This window comes from Python bivittatus, unplaced genomic scaffold (genome assembly GCF_059951505.1).
Source record: "Python bivittatus isolate LINGU-HERP-01145 unplaced genomic scaffold, Pbiv_v1 ctg000020_np1212, whole genome shotgun sequence".
NCBI lineage: Eukaryota > Metazoa > Chordata > Lepidosauria > Squamata > Pythonidae > Python > Python bivittatus.
This window is the reverse complement of record NW_028277030.1, coordinates 25,647,938-25,669,084: the sequence shown is the minus strand read 5'-3', so window position 1 is coordinate 25,669,084 and position 21,147 is coordinate 25,647,938. Positions and strand designations below refer to the sequence as shown.

The window sequence follows — 21,147 nt, the reverse complement described above, 5'->3', positions numbered from 1 at the left end:
TATTAAAATTTAAATGCATAATTTAGTGATATAATTCTGTATTCAGAAAGATCAGTACATTTCACAACCAGGAAAGTTTGTGATTTTCAGATTGTATCTAGATTTTGTAAAAATACAATAAAACCCAAATTTTAATAAAATTCTGTTTTTTCTTTCTCCAACTTGATCTATTTTTGCTGTCTTCCAAATTCTAGCCATTTTTTTTCTTTTCCTTGATAGTTTTCTTTCTGGGGATTATTATTACAACATAAACAAATGGAGCTTGTAAATAAATATTGCAATGTGCTTTCAGTTAGGGGTCTAGACATGCCTGATTTTATTTTTTGTTCCTTTTTTTTTGGATTGGGGTAGTGGGATACTTACTTAGCCGACTCCCAGCTACATTAAGATCTTTGATTTCAGTCATGCAATTGATTTCCATGAACAACTTGACTTATATATGCTGGGACATATTATAGTGGCTTCCCAGGGTAAAGGCCTATCTAGCTAATGAAGTGGTTCTGTCTACCATGTTTATTTCTTTCTCTGTTCTTTTTTCTTCTTGACCATTACATACCTCTGGTTATCAGTTTTCTCTCACCTTCATTTGTCCATATGCTGTGCCATTGAATCATCATCTTACTTTATTTGGACATAGGGAGGATCAACTCTTATAAAGCCTTTGTCTACCAGCATTTGTTTCTTATGTATGGATGGTATAGTTTTGACTACATTTGTATTAACATTAATCAGTTTTAAATCGATAGTCTGTTCCCTCCCTCCCTCCCTCCCTTCCATTATGTTTTCCTGTTCTGTAACACTCTTCACAATGAAGAAATTCACTAGTATGAGGAAGTGGGTCCTGCAACATCTGTTATTTTTTCAACTATTTTTGGCTCTATTAACCCCCAATCCTTTTCACTATATTTGTTCAGTTTATTTTTAAATGCTATTTCAAAGTTGTGTTATAGGCTCAGCCAATTGGCATACCAATGAGTGATGTCACATTGAACCATCATATATTCTTGAAGTACTTTATGCTTCTTTTAAGTCTAATAGAGTAGTATGTGAACTCTACTGCTGTTCTATTTAGTTAGACTAAATATACTCTATTTAGTCTGCTAAATGTGAGTCGGATTATTTATTTCCTAGGCAACAGTCAATTTTTTCCAAAGATAGGATTTATTCCTATACGTTTGTTTATTGTACTTATATTTATTTGTATATAAAGCTTTTTTCTAGTTACTCCATTGTCAGTAGTTCCTACAAAGTAAGAAGACTGAATCATTCCTATTGCTTAAGCACACCCATGAATTCAGTTTCATATATTTATACTTTGATGAAGCTACATCATTGATATAGTACAGGATTATCAGAATATTACTGAGCAAAAAATATGTATGCACAGAGGACAAGATGTACTGTTAGGGTTGCTTGTGCAGTACACATACAATATGTGTATACTTATAAATTATTAGTACTTCTCACTTTGCCGGTGTTATCTTTGTGTGCACCCTCTAAGAATTGAATCTAGGCGCCAATTTTTTCCTCCCTCCTCAGTAATTGATTAATGGTGCTATAACTGATCAGTGCTTAAAATGATACATACTTTAAACATGTAATTTATTTACTCAGAAACTTGTTCTTTGTACTACAGGACCTCAGCTATGGTGCCAATCAAGTTAGGGATTCAAACTGATTTTTTTTTCAGAGCTATTCCTGTGCCAGCAATTTTATTCCTATGTGGAAAAAGAAACCACTGAGTGAGTGGGTTTACATGGATTTAACGAGGGAGTACAACATGTTTTGATTCTGAAACAGTTTGAGCTTAAAATATCGTGTTTCAACTTCGGACTGATTGTATTGAATTGAAATGTGTTGTTTGGACAATGCCAGGAGTATTATGAACTTGAAACAAGGTTCTTTTGAGCTCAGAATACCTGTTTCAGACTTGAAACAAAGCTATTTTGGGTTCAGACTGTTCTAGTAAGGTTCGGACAGTGTGTTTCAAGTGTGAAACACCTTTCTCCTTATTTCAGGAGCCAGTGTATCTGTGCACATTGCAGTTCCAATATGTGTCTTCCTTTTTCTGGGCATAAACAGCATGAATCATCCTTTGTTGATCTTGCTCCACTAAAGCAAGAATGAGAGGAAACCTTTCTGGTTTTTTGTGGAGGGTGGGGGCATGCTCCTAAATTGTTACTTTGCGGTGACCTCTTGGCATCTTCCTTTAAAATATGCATCCTACTGAAACTAATACAATTCACCTATGCATAACTCTGTGATTACTTGAAAACGTATATAGTATCCATTGGGGAAATCCTCTGTTAAAAAGGTAAAGCAGAGTGAGTTTACTGTTTGTGCACTTGTAGCGCTGTGATACTTGTTTCACTGGCTATGATATGGCCATAAGTACAGCTGAAATCCTGAAAGAAGTATTTGAAAGCCTCTATCAAACAGAAGAATGGGACTATTAGCTAGAATGTTGAATCTCGCTTTAGTTTAACATCATCTTAATCTCCTCATTGGTCCTTGCAGTTTGGGCTGCTTCTTGATCAAGACTTATATCCAAATTGATTTAGTAGGCTTAGGTCCATATTGGCACTCATGATAAAGAGTTAAACATCATTTTTATCCTGCTGTAACTCATAGTCTTTCCCATTCTTCCCTGTTCTTTTGCAGTCCTTCAGGTTCACGACCTCCCACTCCTAAAAGCGATTCTGAATTAGTTAGTAAGCCTCTGGAAAGAGCTGTTCAGAACAATAATCCTCAGATGCATTGGGACTGGGGAGAACTACCTCAAGCCACAAAGGTACGTGAAAAGAAACGAGAATCATACATTTCAGATAAGGTTTTTTTTTAAATAGAGTATCTTGAGTTTTTCTTGTACCTGAAGGGGACATAGAACTATGAAGTGGCTAATAGATACATAGGGAAGATTTAGATATTACATTAAACCATAGCTTATTATTAGTATTAGGAATATTGGACGCTTGCCTCTCTCTCTTCTAACTGGTGTTTTGCCATGGCTTTTTGGAGAGGGGAAGGATCTGTTTCTCTTTTAAACTGATTTCAGTTAGTTTTAATTATAGTTTATCCAGAAAAACCAACTTTTGATCATGGTTTTGGATCCTTGCTTGTTCAGTTAAGCCAGAATTAAAACCAAGAATAATTTCTGGTTGATATAAAAACGATGAAGTATAGCTTAAAAGCCGACGGTGATGCTTCCTATGCAGTGGTACCTGAGGAAGTGAGAGGGGTGGGAATCAAATGTATACATGCAAAACTAAACCATCCTTTAGTATTATACCACGATTACTGTCACATTCTGGAAAACACAATAACTGAATATGTGAAAGGAAGCAAAATTGTTGCCTGGTCTTTGGCCCTTAACTTACAAATGGGTTTTTGACTGATCTCCAACATCTCAATACTAAGCAGAAGTTGAGATACAGAATTCACTTAAAACAATTCTATACATATTTAGGAGCTCTCCTTTGACCAGGATGCCTGATTATGACTGACTAACCTCTATAACGACTGTGAAGTTTGTTTTCCTGTGGCAGTTGAGAGCAGAGGGGGAAGAATTGTTCCCACTCTTCTTCTAGTGTTGAAAATGTGGATTCAATTATGAGCAGAGGATTGGTTCTCTGTAATAAGGAATCTTATCCCTTACTCGGTTTTTTTTCATTACTTTATACATGGTGCAGAGGAAGGAACTCAAGTTGTATTTTGTTTTGGATCCTGTCAGTGGTGCAGTAATCTTCCCAATAAGAAATCTTCCCAATAAGAACTGAGTTTTCTTAGTATGGCATTCTGTAAAAAGTTATTGTGAAATACCCTGTCTTTGTTCCTTCATAGAATTCAATGCAAAGATTATTCCCTGGTGGCCTTCCATCCTGCTGCTGCCAAGACTAAGGTTGTGTAGTTCTGTCAAGATCAAGTTGTCATGAGACTGTGCCCCAGGACAGCGGCCAACAAATGTCTGAAAACATATTATCATACCAGAAAGCAAGGCTGCCTCTGTCTTTGGAGAATATATACTTGTGGGCAGATCCAGATTTGTTTCAATGCATTTTGTGAAATGATCATAATTGTTCATTGGAGGGATTTGCAATGTGACATGAGTGCAACAAGGTTGCTTTTGTTTCTCACATTTTGTGTCACTTTTTGTTCTTCCAGGAACCTTCTTTAAATTCTGTGCTTTCCTTTTTCCTTTCTAGGCTGCTTCCTCACACAAGCCAAAAGAACCTAGCACCACAATGAATGTGAATCCTTCTGGAAGCACTCATTTTCGAGTCATCCAGAGTACTGATCCAGAAGAAGTTCAGAACCTCTCTTCCTTACCTGTGTTGGTTCTGGAAGAAGCAGAGCTCCCAGCAGCTGTACCTGAAGTAACCGAGCCAGATATAGACACGTTAGGAGCGGCAGCCCCTCCGCTTCTTGCCAGTGAAGAAATAAAACCAGCTATGACTTGCTTGATGCAGCCAGCTAGCAAAACAGATTCTCCCTCCAAAAAAAAAGGTATAGCATTTTTTGCAACCAAGTGTTATTAGCAGCAGCTTGTTACAAGTGAAATTAACTGCCCTTTCCAAGAAATGAGATAATGAGGGGAAAGAGAAAGCAATTTGCCTCTTATGTCAACAGAAGTGGAATGTGGGAACTTTGCATGCCAAGAGGCTTTTCACTGACAAAGTCCTTCCTTCCTTAAACTTGGGGGAGCAAGAGCAAAGACAAGAGCTGCTTTAACGTCTCCGAGCACCCCTTTGCTGTTGGCAACCTAAAATGCTCCAAACATCATGGGAAATGGTGCCTGTTCTTCTTGAAACTCTAGTTCTATAGGTCCTTTCAATGCCTATCAGAGCAGAATCATTCAAATGCCATTTTGGTTAAAGGTGGGAAAGCACCAGCCTACAAGCCAAAGGTAGACCTCTGAATTCTTCCCTGTCCACACCCCCTTCCGCAATCCCATTTTTGTTTTGTCCCTTCCCCTATTACAGGCATGAAGCATGCAGTCTGCCTTCTCCCCCTTTTTCTACATAGAATAATGATAACATTCATGTTGTTATTTCACCTACTTTTACCTCTAGAATTCTGTTGAAATGCAGATCTAAACAGGTTTCAGACCTCAACAGAAAATAATTTCCTCATCCCTGCTTTAGGTGATTTTTCAGTTATCCAAGATAAGCAAATGCCATCCCCAATTTCTTTATCCTTATTAGCTTTTCACTTTTCAGACTTTTTTCTGGGCAGGAGTCCAACGTTTACATATAATTTCACTTAAGATAACGTTCAGTGAGAAACAGAAAAAATGAAAGAATGGATGCTTCTGTGAATTGTAATAGAAGAGCCACCTTAAATGACAGGAGAGTAGAAAGAGAGATTGGTCTCTTAAATCAGGGTGGGGCCTGAGGTCTAAGGGCCACATACCATTCCAGTCCTCTTTTTTTTTTTTTGCAACCCAGAACACACTCATTTTGACACAATTAATATTGCAGTTTTCTAATCTTTAAAAAGGAAAACATTCTAAACTGTGCTGTAAACCATGGAATATGTTTACTATAATGCAGGAAAGCCTAAACAGAAAAAACCAAAAACTCCCATGTTTGAGATGTGACTTCATCTACTCAGTGTTATTTGCCCACCCATTTCTGCACCCACAGAAGCCTCCCTTCCCAAATTAAGTGTGGTCATCAAAGGAGAGCATAGTTCTACCTAAAACATTAGATAGTGTAGAATCACACATTGAAAGGTCAGGGTCTGTACTTTGAAAGGGCAGAAACTTAGTACAACATCTGAACATTTATCATTTATCTGTTTCCTGGAATTTGAAATTGTTCACCTTCCAGTAAAATCATCTGTGTTTACTTCAGCTTACCTGTGGTTATGTGCAATGCAACTGTAAAATCAAAGATAGTGTGAATCTAATTAACTATGAAAGTGAACGTTCTTACATTTTTACCTATCTTATCAAGGATACAAGCTGCTTTCTCTTTTTAAGCTGTTTCCTTTTTTGTTCTTTTGCACAACGAATAGATGGAATCCTAATTGTTTGAAATCTATCTGGAGGTTTTTTTAATGGAAAGCAGTATGCAAATTTTCTAAATAACCAGAATAAAATGATGGAAAATTCCCCTTTGTTTTAGTCTTCATTAGTAAATTCAAATAGAAGTTTTATGACTGTAAACTCAGAGGCTTTCTTCAGTATTATTCCTGTAATAATTTTCTACCTCTTCACTTGCAAGTATACTTCTAAAAATCCATGTGGTTTTTTTTTCAGTATTAAAAACTGTAGAACTAATCACTTAAATTCCTTTGTGTCATGGCATTTTAGAGAAAGCTATTACTTAAAATGCATTATTATAAACATTTCAATTTTCTAATCATATGCCCTAAGCAAATTAGAAGACAAAAACAAGTTATTCCTAGAAATCACAAAGAGGATAAGAACTCAAGAATGTACAAACATGGAAGTGACAAAGAAGAGAAATTGATTGATAGGTCTGTTCTAATTTATGATAACACTAGTGATGATTCTCGTCCTGTGTTGTGTTGCAGTCCACTGCAACACCATCTGAACAAAGATACCCTTGCTATAAATACCCATACTCAAGTACCGTCTTGCCTTGACTATATGTTATATGTGGGGCTGCTGCTGAAAATGAACCAGAAACTTAATTTGGTCCATAAAAAAGCAGTCACATTTGGAGGCTGGATTGGACAATTCACTCATATTGTGCCAGAGCTCTGTTATTTTTTTTTGGCTTCCAGGCTATTTCTGTACTTTTGTATGTAAGTATTTTTAAAGCTCTTAGAAAACAGAGTAGGGTTCCTGAAGGATTGGTTCTTTCCAATAACCTGTCAAGACTTTAAGATATTCTTCTGAGGTTATTCTAATGTATAAATCTTTAGTCGTTTTAAAGTCATTGAAAGTTTTGATGCTAGTCTAAGTCTGTTATTCCAGTATTATTCTGTGCTGCTAGTTTTATGCTTCTACTTCTTTAATGAATTAAGCTCCTGATAAAAGCTTTGTTAAATTGATTAAATAAAGTCTTAACATTTTTCTTCCTTCAAAGGAGAAAAATGTATTTGCTTAAAGCACTGGATAATAATAAGATTTTGCATTTTACAGATAAACGGAGCCGACATCTAGGTGCTGATGGTGTATATTTAGATGATCTCACTGACATGGAGCCAGAGGTTGCTGCACTCTATTTTCCTAAAAAGTATGCATGCTATAAACTAACATTTACCATTTATGGAAATAGTTTTTTCAGGATCTTGTGTCCCCACGTACAAAATTCTGTCCTTTATACTTTTCAAGGAAATCTGTACTCCGATGAGGATTGTCTTAAATCACATAGCCAAAATTTACGTCTTTCTCTATTATATTAATGCTTTTTAACACAAATTAGGTTTTAAAAAAAGAGTCATATTTAAGAAATAAAATTAAAGGATCATGCAAAAAGTATCTGCTGGAGAATTATCATACCTCTCCGGCTATGGTGCTAGAAGGACAGTTTTTTTTAAATAACAAAACAAACCAAAAAGTGGTACATTGGTATTCTTATAAAAATTGGGTGCCCATCCAAAAGAATTGCTGGGAAGCCATGGACTGTACATTGTTTTAAAAAAATAAATGAATGTCAAAGGTACTGGAGTAAGACTAGAAGCAAGCATTGGGAGTGTATTTTTTTTCCTTGCCTGTTCTAATATGTTGCCTAGAAGCGCCTTTGTTTGAAGGCTTTAATTGCAAGAGAGATTCCCTGTACCAGTTGCTTAACCTGTCAGGGCTGAGAAGTAGGCTAGGTGTCAGCTGAGGAAATTCATGAGCCCTCTGGCTTAGGAAGGAGTGGAGGTTGCTAATTCTTTTTCTCTTCTCAGTGGTGATCATATTGCCCCCTTGAAGAATCTGAGTGAAAATAGTCCCCGCTCAGCCAATCAGTCCCCTCAATCAGTTGGAAGTTCAGGAGTGGACAGCGGTGTAGAGAGCACTTCAGATGGAATCCGAGACCTGCCATCCATTGCCATTTCACTTTGTGGGGGACTTAGTGACAATAAAGAAATATCAAAAGGTACGCTCAACACACTTCCTACTTCTGCTTTAAAATACTGTAATGCCTTGTCTGAATGCGCCAATCCCTTTATGAAGAACTGTACAGTGACCTCTTGTGGATGTTCTATGGTAAGGTGCGTGTGACAGAAGGCTTACAAACAATTCATTTAAACAATCTGCATATAACATTGTGTTCTTCACTACCACCTTGCGAGTTTACAGTCCCTGTATATCAAAATAACTATGCTAAATCATGGCAAGAGATTAAAAAAAATGTTGAAAGGTGGAGGAACCTGAAGCTCTCTTGCTTAGGATCAATCGCAATTATTAACATGAATGTATTACCCCAGATAAATTACCTATTTCAAATGGCACCAATCAGAATTTCTGAGAAAACTTTACAAGAATGGCAAGCCACTGTCAGTAAATTCATACGAAGTGGGAAAAGACCTAGAGTTAAGCAAAAAAATTCTGTAAGATTCTAAAGAGAGCGGTGGTCTTGCCCTTCCAAATGTTAAATTGTATTATAAAGAAGTACTGATTAGAATTACCACCTGAATGTGGCAAGGGCTCTTAGTCGCTTCAGTGATGCTGAGAGTGATGGCAGGACCTCTTAGGAGGGTCCCCCTGCCAGAGAAGTCAAAAGGGTGGTGGTAGTGAAGGTAACAATAATTCTCAATGTGGGTGAAGGCAGGTGGGGCTCTGCAGGTGTGAGGGAAGCCAGTGCAACTCAGGAAGAGAACCTTTTCTGTCATGGTGCCCACCCTCTGGAACATCATTCTCCCAGAGATTAGACTTGCCTTGACCCTACTGGCTTTCCATAAGGCCCTGAAGACCTGGTTCTGTTACTGAGCCAGGCTGTAGGGTTGAGCCCATAGCATGGTTATACTGGTTACCCTGGCTGGTTTTATCTCAGCTGCTATATTTGTCATTTATCGTTTTTGTTACTATGTTTTTATCTGTTTTTATCCCTTGATAGCTTCATACCTTTGAGATGGGTGGCAATATTAACTGAATAAATAAATCAATAAACACAGTGAGGAGTAGGAACCTGAAAATTAAACTGAAACAAAGCAATAACAAATGATGTCTATATTGTTGCAAGTCTATCTCTATTAGTATTATAATCTAGTGAACATTAATGCTATATAAGTGCATGTATCTACTAGAGGTGCAATGGTGGGAAACTTGAGGTATTCTATGACAAATTATAAGAGGTGCTAAATAAAAGAATATAGTTCTACTAATGGGTTTTGGAATGCAAAATGTAGAGAAATGAGGGAACTTGAAATTATAGAAAGGTGGGGTTGGGTAAGTGCAACAATGCCCAAGATAGAGAATCCTCTTCACAAAATTTTGTAAAACTATTTCCAGCATCTGCTTCAAAGATAAATATAGACTCTCCACATGGACATCATCAGACGCACAACCATAGAATCACGTTAACAAGATAATAAGAAACAAAGATGGAGAAGTACAATGCAGTGAGCCAGACATTTCTGTGTGCAGATTGTGGAACAGGCCATAAATTATTGGTGCCATGTGCATAAAAATTAAACTTAGAACATTGGAGAGAACAGGTGGAGAGAATATTGGAGAGAACAAGATTTGATCCAGCTAGTTAGAATATAAAATCAACTTATAGAACTGATTCAGTGTGTGAAAGAGAACCAGAAGAGCTATGTAAGGAGTTGAGAGACATGGTGAAAACCAAATTACAAAAAACATTGCCAAAATTTCAAAGATAAAAAGTTGTAAGTGGCTTTTAGAGCAAGCTATCTTAATAGGCTGAAAAAGATGAAGGATGAAAGTCCTGGAAGGGTACATGAAACTAAATGTACATTTCTAGCATCAGGCAGGAAAAAAACAAGGAAAAAATTCAATACAGAATATCAACAACTGGGAAAAAAAACAAGAAAAAGTTTTTAAGAAGTTCAGAGAAACCACAAGACACCGTACCACTAACAGAAGAAAACATGGAAGAAGCAAATTAAGTAAAAAAAAAAAAGATGGAAAGACTATACTGATACCTTTCATAGCTAGGATTTTAGAATGACAGAAATGTTTTTAAAGAAAGAATATATGGAGGGAGCTATTCTACTGAAAAGTGACCCATGGCAGGTAGTAGGAAAGTAGGTGCGGATGAAATTGGCAGTGAGCTGTTTAAAGCTGCAGAAGAAAAGGCATTTTAGGTGCAAAAGTACACTTAAATATGAAACAGTATTTATGTGGCTTAGATATTGGAAAATATCAGTATAATAACTAAATCAGAGAAGGGAGATGCAAGCACATGCACAAATTACCAAACAATTGCCCTAATTTCTTAAGCATATAATCCATATCATATAAGCATATAATGGAAGGATAGAGCCATGTGTGGAAAGAGGTATGCCTAACGAGCACGTACGTTTAGTAAAAGTCAGAGGAATAGGTAAAATAAGAGGGAAGGAGCAAGAGAATCCAAGAAAAGTTTACCCTTCGGTTTATCCAAAGCCAAGACTGACTTGTAGCAGGTTAGTAAGTATGCCGGGACATCTGTGTATTTTTCTGAGGAATCTATATTATATAAGAAGCTACTCTAAGAACTGAGTTTAGAGGAACAGAATAGAATAGGAGGGGAAAGACAGATTTGGAAGAAATGATGAAGTATAAGACATTTCAATGACAGCAACGATCAGAACAGCTAAAGTAATTATCTTTCCTATGGTAATATAAGCTGTGAAACCTGTCAGCTGAGAAACAGCAAATGATGGATTTGGAAACCATTGCTAGGAGAAAAATAGACTCGAGGAGAACCAATTAATCAAACTTAGATCAAATAAAGACAGGCAGCTCTTCTGCAGTGCTGATCAACAAGGAGAAACTCACATACGATGGCTGGTGTGAGTCTTCCGGGCTGTGTGGCCGTGTTCTGGAAGTTTTGTTTCCTAACGTTTCACCAGCACCTGTGACCGGCATCTTCAGAGGGCAGGAGCACAGACAGGAGTGCAGATTCTGACACCAAAACAAGCAGCCACTCAGTAACCCAAGCCCCCCCCACCCCAAGTCCCCCCTCCCCCCCCCTCAGATCTCTATAAATACCCACAAAAGGGCCACATCACCCTGGGCACAGAGAGAACTGCTCCTGTCTGTGCTCCTGCACTCTGAAGATGCCGGTCACAGGTGCTGGCGAAACGTTAGGAAACAAAACTTCCAGAACATGGCCACACAGCCCGGAAGACCCACACCAGCCATCGTATGCCGGTCGCGAAAGCCTTTGACAATACACAGAAACTCACATAGTTTGGGCTTGTAATACAAGCAGAAAAAATGAGTATGTTTGGCAGAGGTGAATAAAGTAAAAGAATGGGAAGACAAAGAAGGTGGATAAACAGGATCAAGGAGATTACAGAATTGTCTGTAGAAGAGCTGTTAGTTATTGTTGGGAACAGGTTGAGGTAGAGATCGCTTGTCTGTGCAACTACTTGGAGCTGAGCTTGACTCATTCGTACTTAACTAATTAGCAATTTATATGCTGCTCCAAGTTGTTTATCTGGCTTCTTGCACCTAATCTTAGGTCATGTTTTAAATTTTGTTTTCAGTGCTATTTTAAAATGCAACATTCATGCTTATTCATATCAGTATGTGCTAGTTGATTTACTTTAATTTATTATTTTTTTTAATCTACAAAAACACATCCAGGGTGGAAGGCAGGTTTGATTGCAATCACTAGCCACCAGTTGGCTTCAGATTAGGAAATTATACATTGGAAGGAGTGTACCTCCAAAGTTATCTTACTGGTCACAGTGTGTGTGTATATGTGTGTCTGTCTATATTTTCAAAGGAGATTCACCTTTCAGTTTTGTAATTGTCTGTACACATTTTATTCAAATACGTGATTCAGTCTAGACTCCACATTCAGTCTATTCTCTCAAGTATAGTCAGAACAGGCAAAGTTGAACATGTGAGTTTATCTGTTGGAATTCCTAGAAAGAGAACTGAGATGAGTAGAGTCCACTTTAAGCAGCATTCCCTACTTCCTACTACTTTCTACTTGTTGGGAGTCCTCAAGTAACTAGCTTTCTATTTCTTTTCCTCTAGAACTATGCTATGCTGACTATCTGAGATCACAGGCTCTGAAATTGCTTTTATGCTTCCCTAGTTTCTTTGCTGTCTGCTGGTCTAGCATCAGTAAAAGAAAGGGGCTAATTCTACAATATTACAAGCACTATTTTGACCTGTTAATTGAGGTTCATTCATGTTTTTGTCTTCCAAACAGAAAAGTTTTTAGAACAAGAAGTCACTTACCAGCAGTTTGTGGACAATCCAGCTATCATTGATGACCCTAACCTTGTAGTGAAGATTGGAAACAAGTGAGTACAGCTCAGCAGAACAAAGTGTGTGCAGCAACAAACAGGAATAGTTGAAAATGAACAGATTAAAAAAGAGTGGCTTGAGCAATACGTTGAAATTAACAGGATGGAATTTAAAGTGAGAAATGTAATGTTCTGCATCTGGGCAGGAAAAATGTAAGGGACAAGTATATAGATTAATGACCATTCGTTCAGTGAATTTACGAATGAAGTTACGACGGGGCTGAACGAAAAGTAGTTACGACTGGCCCTTGAAGTTACAATGTTGCAGTGCCCCTGTGGTCATGTGATCAAAATTCAGGCACTTGGCAGCCTGCCCACATTTACGACTGTAGCGTGTGCTTCAACTCTCCCCACCTGCCTATCTCTCCCATATCTGCCCTTTTAGCTGCCCTTTTAGCCATCTTGCACTCCACTGCCTCTGCCACCTGCAAATGACTTTCCTTCCTCTGCTGACGAGGTGCACCTGGCTGAGGGAGCTGCTGGCCCTTTCACAAGGCCGCGAGAGGCTCCAGCAGCTGCCTCATCAGCAGGAGGAAGAAGACAGTGGGAGGAAGCAGGGGTAGGTAACAACGTGCAGGGCATCCAAAAGGGCAGGGATGGGATGGGATGGGATGGGATGGGATGGGATGGGATGGGATGTGGGGAGTCAAAGCAGAGGCAAGCATGGCAGGGTAGGAGAAGTGTGAGATCCTTGCCTAATGATGGCGCAGTCCTGCCTAATGACCACAACCAGGACTACTGGAACTGCCATCACTAAGAGGAGTAGTCACGCAATGTTTCTTCACTAATGCTTCGCTTAGTGATGGAAATTCTGGTCCCAATTAGGGTTGTTAAGTGAGGACTTGCAGTAGTTCACATGAAAGGGATCTGGTGTCCTTCTCAACTTCAAGTTAAATATGAGCCAGCAGTGTGATGCAGCTGCTAAAAAGGAAATGCTACCTAGGCATGATTCACAGGAGTAGAGTCCAGATCATGGGAAGTAATTGCTCTACTGTAACTTGTTTTGACCCGCTTTAGAGTCCTGTATTCAGTTCTGGGCACCATTGTTCAAAAAGGACAGTGGCAAACTGGAGCAAGTTAAGAGGGAAGCTACCAAGATAGTGAACGGTCTAGAAACCAAGCACTTGAGCAACAGTTAAGGGTTATGTTTAGCTTGCCAAAAAGATGTGTAAGGGAAGATAGGATAGTAGTCTTCAAATATTTGAAGAGTTGTCACACAGAAGAGGGAGTAGGGTTATTTTCTATAGCACTAGAAGGAAAGGCCAAAACCAGTGAGTTAAAAAAATACAAGGAAGGAAGATCAGGCTAGACACCAGGTGGAACCTCCGGATTGTATGAGCTATTAGCCAGTGAAGCAGGCAGCCACAGGAAGTGGTAAATTCCCATTTGCTAGTGGTTTTCACTCAGAAGCTAGATGACCCTATCAGAGATGATCTAGTAGAGCCTGCAATGAACAAGGGGGTGTTGACCTTGAAGGTATCTTCCAGGTCCATGATGCTGTTTCGATAGTAGCAGGCATAGTGAATTTCCTTCAGTGAAATAAAACTGAACCAAGAATTTGGTCACTTTCCATTTTAATCTGAATTTACCTACCTGCATCAAAATGCACATCCTTCTGATCTGCCCATGTTAGAAAAATAGTCGTGTGAGTTTTGTATTAGAAAAATATGCCGCAGAAGTGCTTATATGGGGGAAAATACACATTCAAAAAATTGGAAGAAATTAATTGAAGTTTGGGAAAAAAAAAACCGAGATGCTGAGTGAAACCTAATTTGATATCCCTCCCTATATAGGAGTAGATTTATACTTGTACTGAGATGAATATTAATGTAAGGCCTGAAGTGGTTTAATTAAAAGCTTTGACGCCAACCCATTTCAGTAGAAATAGTTGCTTCAAGTTCTGTGATAATTTGCACGTTTAAAGGATTGCATATAAACTGTTTTGCTCTCTTAGATACTACAATTGGACAACAGCAGCTCCCCTCCTACTGGCAATGCAAGCATTCCAGAAACCTTTGCCAAAGGTGAGACTGACCACGCCAGCCTTTTGGGGAAAAGGTCCTTGCTGTCTTTTTCCAGCCAGACTCAGTGTGTTGTAGTGTTAGGCTCCCCACCTACAGTATCTCATCCTGGGCCTCTGCTTTCTTCTGCCCCTGACTAACACACAACTGTAACCCATTGTGGGGTGATGTAACTCTTTTGCTTTCTTTTTCTAGCAGTCTTTTTATTCTTTGGCTTAGAATGACTAGAGAGTTGCGACCTTAGAGGTTCAGGTTATTTATATTAATATTTATATTTATAATCTGAACCTCTAAGGTTATATATTTTTAAAAAATGACCGTGTTTCCAGGACAACATTTAACTACCTCCTCCTTGGTTCAGTAGAAGGTCGAAAGTAGAATGATGTGTCATTTCTTCCAGTTTGCCTAGTTGAAGATGGATAAGAAGTATTTATGCAGCTCAGTGATTATAATAATTCTTGGGCCATGAACTGGCACTTCCTAGATTTTGCATGAACTTGCAATTATGTTTTCAAAAACCATTGTTTGTGGTGGATTAGACAGTTTGCCTTGAGAATCGTCTTTTTGCAAAGAGAAAGACAGCCTGGATTAATAAGTATCTTTGTACTGAATAAAATGAAGTTTGGAGCTGCATGATATTCTGTTGCATGTTTTCCCTGTGTCTGGATGTATCCTATCAGGGGACGAAATTCAGAGTTTAGCATCTTGCATATAAAATCTCTCTTACCCACCTCTGAAACTAATTGATTTTATTAGACATGCTTATATCTAGTTAGAAGTCTATTGAGGACTTCTCTGTAGTCTGATAGTGACATAAAAATCTAACCCAAGATAGTTCTTAATTTGTGTAGCATTTGATGAAATAATGGACTCAGTAGCGTCCTTCTGTCTCGCTGCATATTGATTGATTGATCTATCCAGTCAGTAAAGTTGCAACAGATAAATTGAAGCCAGGATTTGCTACAACGCTTTTGCTTTTGCTTTTTCCTTACCGCAGCAAATTCCATTAAGAGACCAAAGATCATTGACAGGACACACACCACTGGCTATAATAGTTTCAGGCTGTTTCCATTACTGAATTCAAATTCAACAGAATTTCATGCGCTTTCAAACAGTATACCGTACAGGTAGTCCTTGGTTGTTCAGCAACTGTTTAAAGTTATGACGGTGCTGAATGAGAGGGACTTACGACCGATCCTAGAAATTCCAAGTGTCACACAAGGTCATGTGATTCAGATGCTTGGCAACCTGCTCACACTTATGAGAGCTGTAGCGCTCCATGGTCATGTGATCACCATTTACAACCTTCCCTGGAGGCTTCCCACAGGCAAAGTAAATGGGGAAGCCGGCAGGGAAGGTCACAAGTCACTCTGGTAAGTCCCCCCAGCCTCCCTTAGCTTGGGCGGCGCGCTTCCCCCAGCCTCCTTTCGCTCGCATGGTGCCCTGCTTCCTCCAGCCTACCTGCACTCGTGTGACTCTATGCTTTGGTTTCCCTGGCCTCCCTGCACTTGCAGACAGCCTGTGCCGGGCCTTCCAGGGCCTCCCCTGGCCTCTCCTACTCTCCCCAGTACTCCCACTCTCCTAACCTGGGACTCTTGTTGCTTCCTACTTAATGACCTGCGCATCTTAGGGTTACAATAGCAATTGGGACTGCCGGGATTGTTGTCACTAAGTGTCGCAGTCATTTGATGTCACACTTTATGACCACATTGCTTAGTGACGGCAATTCTGCCGTCGTAACCCGAGGACTACCTGTAGTATTTCCTGGGACATTGCTCACAGAAAACTGGATCTCTATGTTACTGCTGTAAGCCTGAAGGGAAGACCCAGTACTGTATGCATCTCAGATGTTGCTGTTCCAAGTCTCATCTACTATAGCCAATCCTTAGAGATGAAGGTATTTGTAGTCCAGCTTCTGGTTCCCTCACTGCTGCAGCCTTCATGTGGAATGTGAATGTGAACAGATTGAAAAGGCATGGCCTTTGAGGTAAAAGGTACGAAAACAATTGTTGCTTCCCTGATGGCTCACTCACACATGTAGATTGTAATTTTCATCAATAATTAAAACCTCCTGGTGAATTATCCAAAGTATTTTAATGCATTTTAGGATTAATCCTTGTGCACTTGAATACATTGGATGTTAATTTTAATCTTAATCTAAGGAGGGAATAATTGTTTTCGTTAGAATAAGAAGTCATCTATACTTACAGTATATAAATTCACTGTTAGTAAGTTTTGGTAAGACAATATCTTTCTCTTCAGCAGTTTGTAGCTATTTGGTTCTCATATTAATGCTGATGTTTCATTCAACTATTATAATGTAACACTTTTTCCTAAATTAGTAATTATTAGAAGATAGTAAAACCTTGTGCTATTTTTCTATTATTTTTATGGAAGATAGCCATGCTGAATTCCTTACTAATAAAATGTCTTTATAATTTATACTAAACAGAATTAGTATTTCTTTCTCCCCATTTTTGGTACATTATACTAAACTTATTATGCCTTTTTTGTTCCCATTTTTCTTTCCTTTTTTTTTGTGAATTTTTGAAGTGTTCTTGTTTAAGTTATTTCCGTACAGTTCTGGATACCATTAGGTTTTGCTTTAACAAGATTTGTAGTCCACAGATAGTATGTTTCCTTTGACTTGCTTTGCCTGAGTTTAAATTGTCTCTGTGTTCTTCTTTTGTTCTTTAAGAAAATCTTTTGTTTGCATGAATTAAATTACTTTTTGTTTAGTTCCATTATTTATGTTACCATCCATTTATCACAGGCCACTGTGGATTCTATAATGAGGGATAAGATGCCCAAAAAAGGTGGAAGATGGTGGTTTTCATGGAGAGGGAGGAATAGCTCTATCAAAGAGGTAAATCTGGGACTAACTTGAATTTTTCTTTCAGACCGCTAAACACACCCACATGCACACACGCACAGGGGCTGCATGAAATCTGTCAATTGCTGACTTTCCTCAAAGATTCCAAACTTAATAAAATGAACTGCTGAACACTAAACACTAGCATTGCTTTGCCTGTTTGTTTTGGGACCTACCTAGCCCATGTTTTAAACTAGAGACAGTGCAGAGCACCAAAGACTAGGCACCCATTACTAGAAATGTCATGCAATCATGCTGGAGGTGATAACAGAATGGAAATTTTACTTGCAGATTTTTAAGTCATATAAACTATGGCAGCAAAGATTTTCAGGAAGCTGAATATTGTACTTCTTGATATAATGTTTCACGTTCTTTCTTCAACATTACAAAGCTGGTCAATACTATTTCCCTGAATTATATTCAAGGCCACTGTCAAGAATTTAAGAATTCATTCACAGGTTTGGGGCCTGATCCATCTGACTAAGCATTTTGTCTCCTGCAGAGCTTGCCAAAATGCTTCTGGGAGATCTTAAAAAAAGGCATGATTATGATGGCTAGGCCCTTTTAGTATTCTCTTTTTTGACAGTGGATATAGATGGCCCATTTAGCTAATGCCTTACAATCATTAAATGGAATAATGCAGCTGTGATTCACTTCTGTATTGCTGCCAAGAAAACAACATGGATGTATCCATGAAGTCATCAGTGAGTCAAGTTTCATTCAATGTTACTTTTACCTTTTACTTATCACTAATATTCCCCATTAAACTTGTAGAAGTAAGTCCTGGAAGAGGCTGTTAATCATAATAATGCTCCATGTGTGAATCACCTGAATAAATGTTTCCCTCATAGCTGGATAGAACAGAACTATGGTTGCCAGTAAGAATGGATTTTGCAATAAAGTAATGCCACAACTGCGTTAATTTTTGCGTAGCTTTCTTTTCTTAAAAGTAGGAAGACAATGGACTGTGCATAATTTTCAAACACTATTCATCACCTCCTTACATTTTACCCATAGGAGGCAAAGCCAGCGCAAGGTCTCAGTGGAAAAGAAGAGAAGGGTATTGCAGACAGGTATTGGACATTTCTATTCTGTTTTTAGAGTTTTAAAATTCTTACCTCACTTATCTATTCCACATTGCAAGAAAATACCTCATGGGTTTCATAACTAAGTAAAATTTGAATCTAAATTGGGTGTGCCTATAAGTGTGTTTGGTATTGCAACTTTTCGGCGCAAATGTGGAAACTGCCCTTTCGAATTTCAGGTAGGTTACATATTTGAATGCAAAAGAAAACTTTACCAGTCAGTGATTTGAGCTGAGATCTTTGACTTTTTGTAAATCAAATATTGTGTTTTAATGTGAAGGCATTTAATTCTAATATTGCTTTTAATGTAATTATTTTGAATGTTGTATGTGTAATTGTGTGCCTGATTACAGGTTTGCTGTTCATTTTGGATAAATCTGATATTTACTAGCATGCATCTTTTTACTCATGGTAGTATCAAGGGTTGGCCTTGGTGTTATTAACAATCTCAACTTGCTTGCATATCATCAGTCGGCAGTAGAGTATGTTCCATTATAAAGAATTAATAATAATAATAATAATAATAATAATAATAATAATAATAATGCAGTTTAGGAAGTTTGGGATTTTTGTCATGTATGAAATGAAGAATGTTAAGCACAGTGTGCTAGAATTATGTCCTCTACACTATATGTGTGTAACTGTGTATATGTGTGCATATGCATATGCACTTGCATATTTGTAAGTGTAAATGAGATCCATAGCATTTACAGACTGGTTGCACTGCATTGTGTTCCATGGAAAAAACATTCCTACTTGATTTGTATTTTCTTCTGTCAGGTTTTCCTAAAAGAAATGAGCACTGCAGAAATATATTGATGCAGGGTTTTTTTGTAAACAAACAGTATAGGAAATAAGAATGTAAGATGTGTGGCTAATAAAATACTTCTGAAATAAGAAAACTGCGCTTTCAAAGATTCAAGAAATATTTTATAGAGATCTAGGAAAGATTTTAAAAAAAATGAAAACTAGAACCCCGAAAATGTGCCAGACCTCTGTTCATAAAAAACTCTGTGCCATAAAACTCCTTAGGCATTGACTAAGGGCACTTCCACACAGCCACAACTCTCAATGCTTGTATTCTCAGCAGTATTTTGCAGGGCACAGTAGTTTCCCCATTGTTGAGCTCTAATCTCTTGTGGAGTCAGGTGGGACATGGAGTTGTACAAGTCTTGGATAGATACAACTGCTGTATATGGAGTGGACCTAAGTTTGGCTAAGAGGACAGTGGACACAGCATGGGTGATGGGTCCAGGAATTGGTTTTCTCTTTCCACTGGATAGTGCATATATTTGATGGTCTTTCCTAGTGAGTTTTAATCTTTGGAAAAATCCTTTGTCACCCTGAAGAAGTGACAATTTTACAATCTTATTTTATAGTGTTAATAATGATAGTGAATGATTTTCGTTAAGCAGCAACTGATCCATCTAATTTAACCATTATGTTTACTTTCTTGGACTATGGAATCCTACCGAAGCTGGGCATCAAGAATACATCATAACAGTTATAAATTATACTTGGCTTATTCAGTGTACTTTTAAAATATCTCAGGATAATAAAGGAAAGTTGTTGTTATTGTTCAGTTATTAAGTCGTGTCTGACTCTTCGTGACCCCATGAACAATATCACGCCAGGCCTTCCTGTCCTTCACTGCCTGCCTGAGTTTGCTCAGTTTCATGCTCATTGCTTCAGTGATAAAGGAAAGTGCTCCTAGTCTAACTTACCAGTGGCTGACTAGTTTGCCCAATGTCTTCTGCAGCTGTATATTACCTAGTGATATAAAATTCTTGTTATCCTGACAAGAATCCATAGAGGTAGTTGGGGGAGTATATATACTGCAAGGACTTGGGAATCAGGATTGGAAAGAAGATTTGATTTCAACATAGCAGCGTCCTCTTGTACAGCACTATCTTCTACAGGGATGAATAGTAGCCATTCATTTGTATGGAGAAAACAAAGTAGAACCCTTGTGGGACAGGATTGTAATGGGGACTTCCCCAGTGATTTAGTAGTTAAGAGTTATTCTTATCTGCATAGTGCTATTCTGAATTTTGATATAGAACATTTAAAAGCTTGACATAATATTGGGAAACTAGGTGGAAAGTTAGAAATGTTTCTTGTATGTTTATAGTAATTCAACAATGTTTTGAGATTATGCTAAACAACAATTAATGCATGAATTACACAAATCTCAGACAATTTTTTCTGTAGTATCTGATTATTAGGGTTCCTTCAGGGTTGCTCTAGGATAGTATTTCTTAAGCAGTAGAGTTTTTTATCCTTGGTCCAAAATTCCTCCCAATTCCACAGTTCTTGAAAAACTAGCAATTAGTTACTATACTGGGACTAAAAGATCATATTAGCACATGACATGGCTACTTCTGCAGGTTTTGTCACTGAGCCCTAAAATACAACTCTGTTGCAATTAATCCACTTTTTGTAGGCAAAATGGGTTTCCTTCATTCTTCCAAGTTTAAAGATCTGACAGAAACATATTTAAATGAACGCTATGTGCAAGTAACCAAGTCAGGTTTATCTAATTCAGTCATTTCAAAAGAACAGATTCTTAGAATAGCTTAAATACAGTCCTGAGAGAAAAATGGTACATTATTATGCTCTGTTAGACATACTGCATGTTAATGCATTTATTTCCAAATTGCTTCAACCTTATTTTACTAACAAATTTCTTTTGGGGTTTTCATGATGAAAATCCTTTTTTAGTTCTGGTAGCATAATCACTATGATTGACTCTATTTGTCTCTGCTGATACCTTATGGTA

General features: G+C 38.0%; 1 protein-coding gene across 3 annotated transcripts in view; it reads left to right on the top strand.

Moving 5' to 3' along the window:
* LPIN1 (lipin 1) overlaps nucleotides 1–21,147 on the top strand; it is a 53,432-nt gene that overhangs the window by 15,840 nt on the left and 16,445 nt on the right. For 2 of the 3 annotated variants that reach the window (XM_025163190.2, XM_007422917.3), the window contains 8 exons: nucleotides 2,662–2,791; nucleotides 4,203–4,503; nucleotides 7,112–7,205; nucleotides 7,864–8,054; nucleotides 12,294–12,387; nucleotides 14,345–14,414; nucleotides 17,185–17,277; nucleotides 18,301–18,356. In XM_025163190.2, coding sequence (XP_025018958.1) covers nucleotides 2,662–2,791; nucleotides 4,203–4,503; nucleotides 7,112–7,205; nucleotides 7,864–8,054; nucleotides 12,294–12,387; nucleotides 14,345–14,414; nucleotides 17,185–17,277; nucleotides 18,301–18,356 — 1,029 coding nt within the window. Of the gene's footprint in view, nucleotides 1–2,661; nucleotides 2,792–4,202; nucleotides 4,504–7,111; nucleotides 7,206–7,863; nucleotides 8,055–12,293; nucleotides 12,388–14,344; nucleotides 14,415–16,964; nucleotides 17,043–17,184; nucleotides 17,278–18,300; nucleotides 18,357–21,147 lie in introns of all 3 variants that reach the window. The other variant, XM_025163191.2, reaches the window with a different exon arrangement.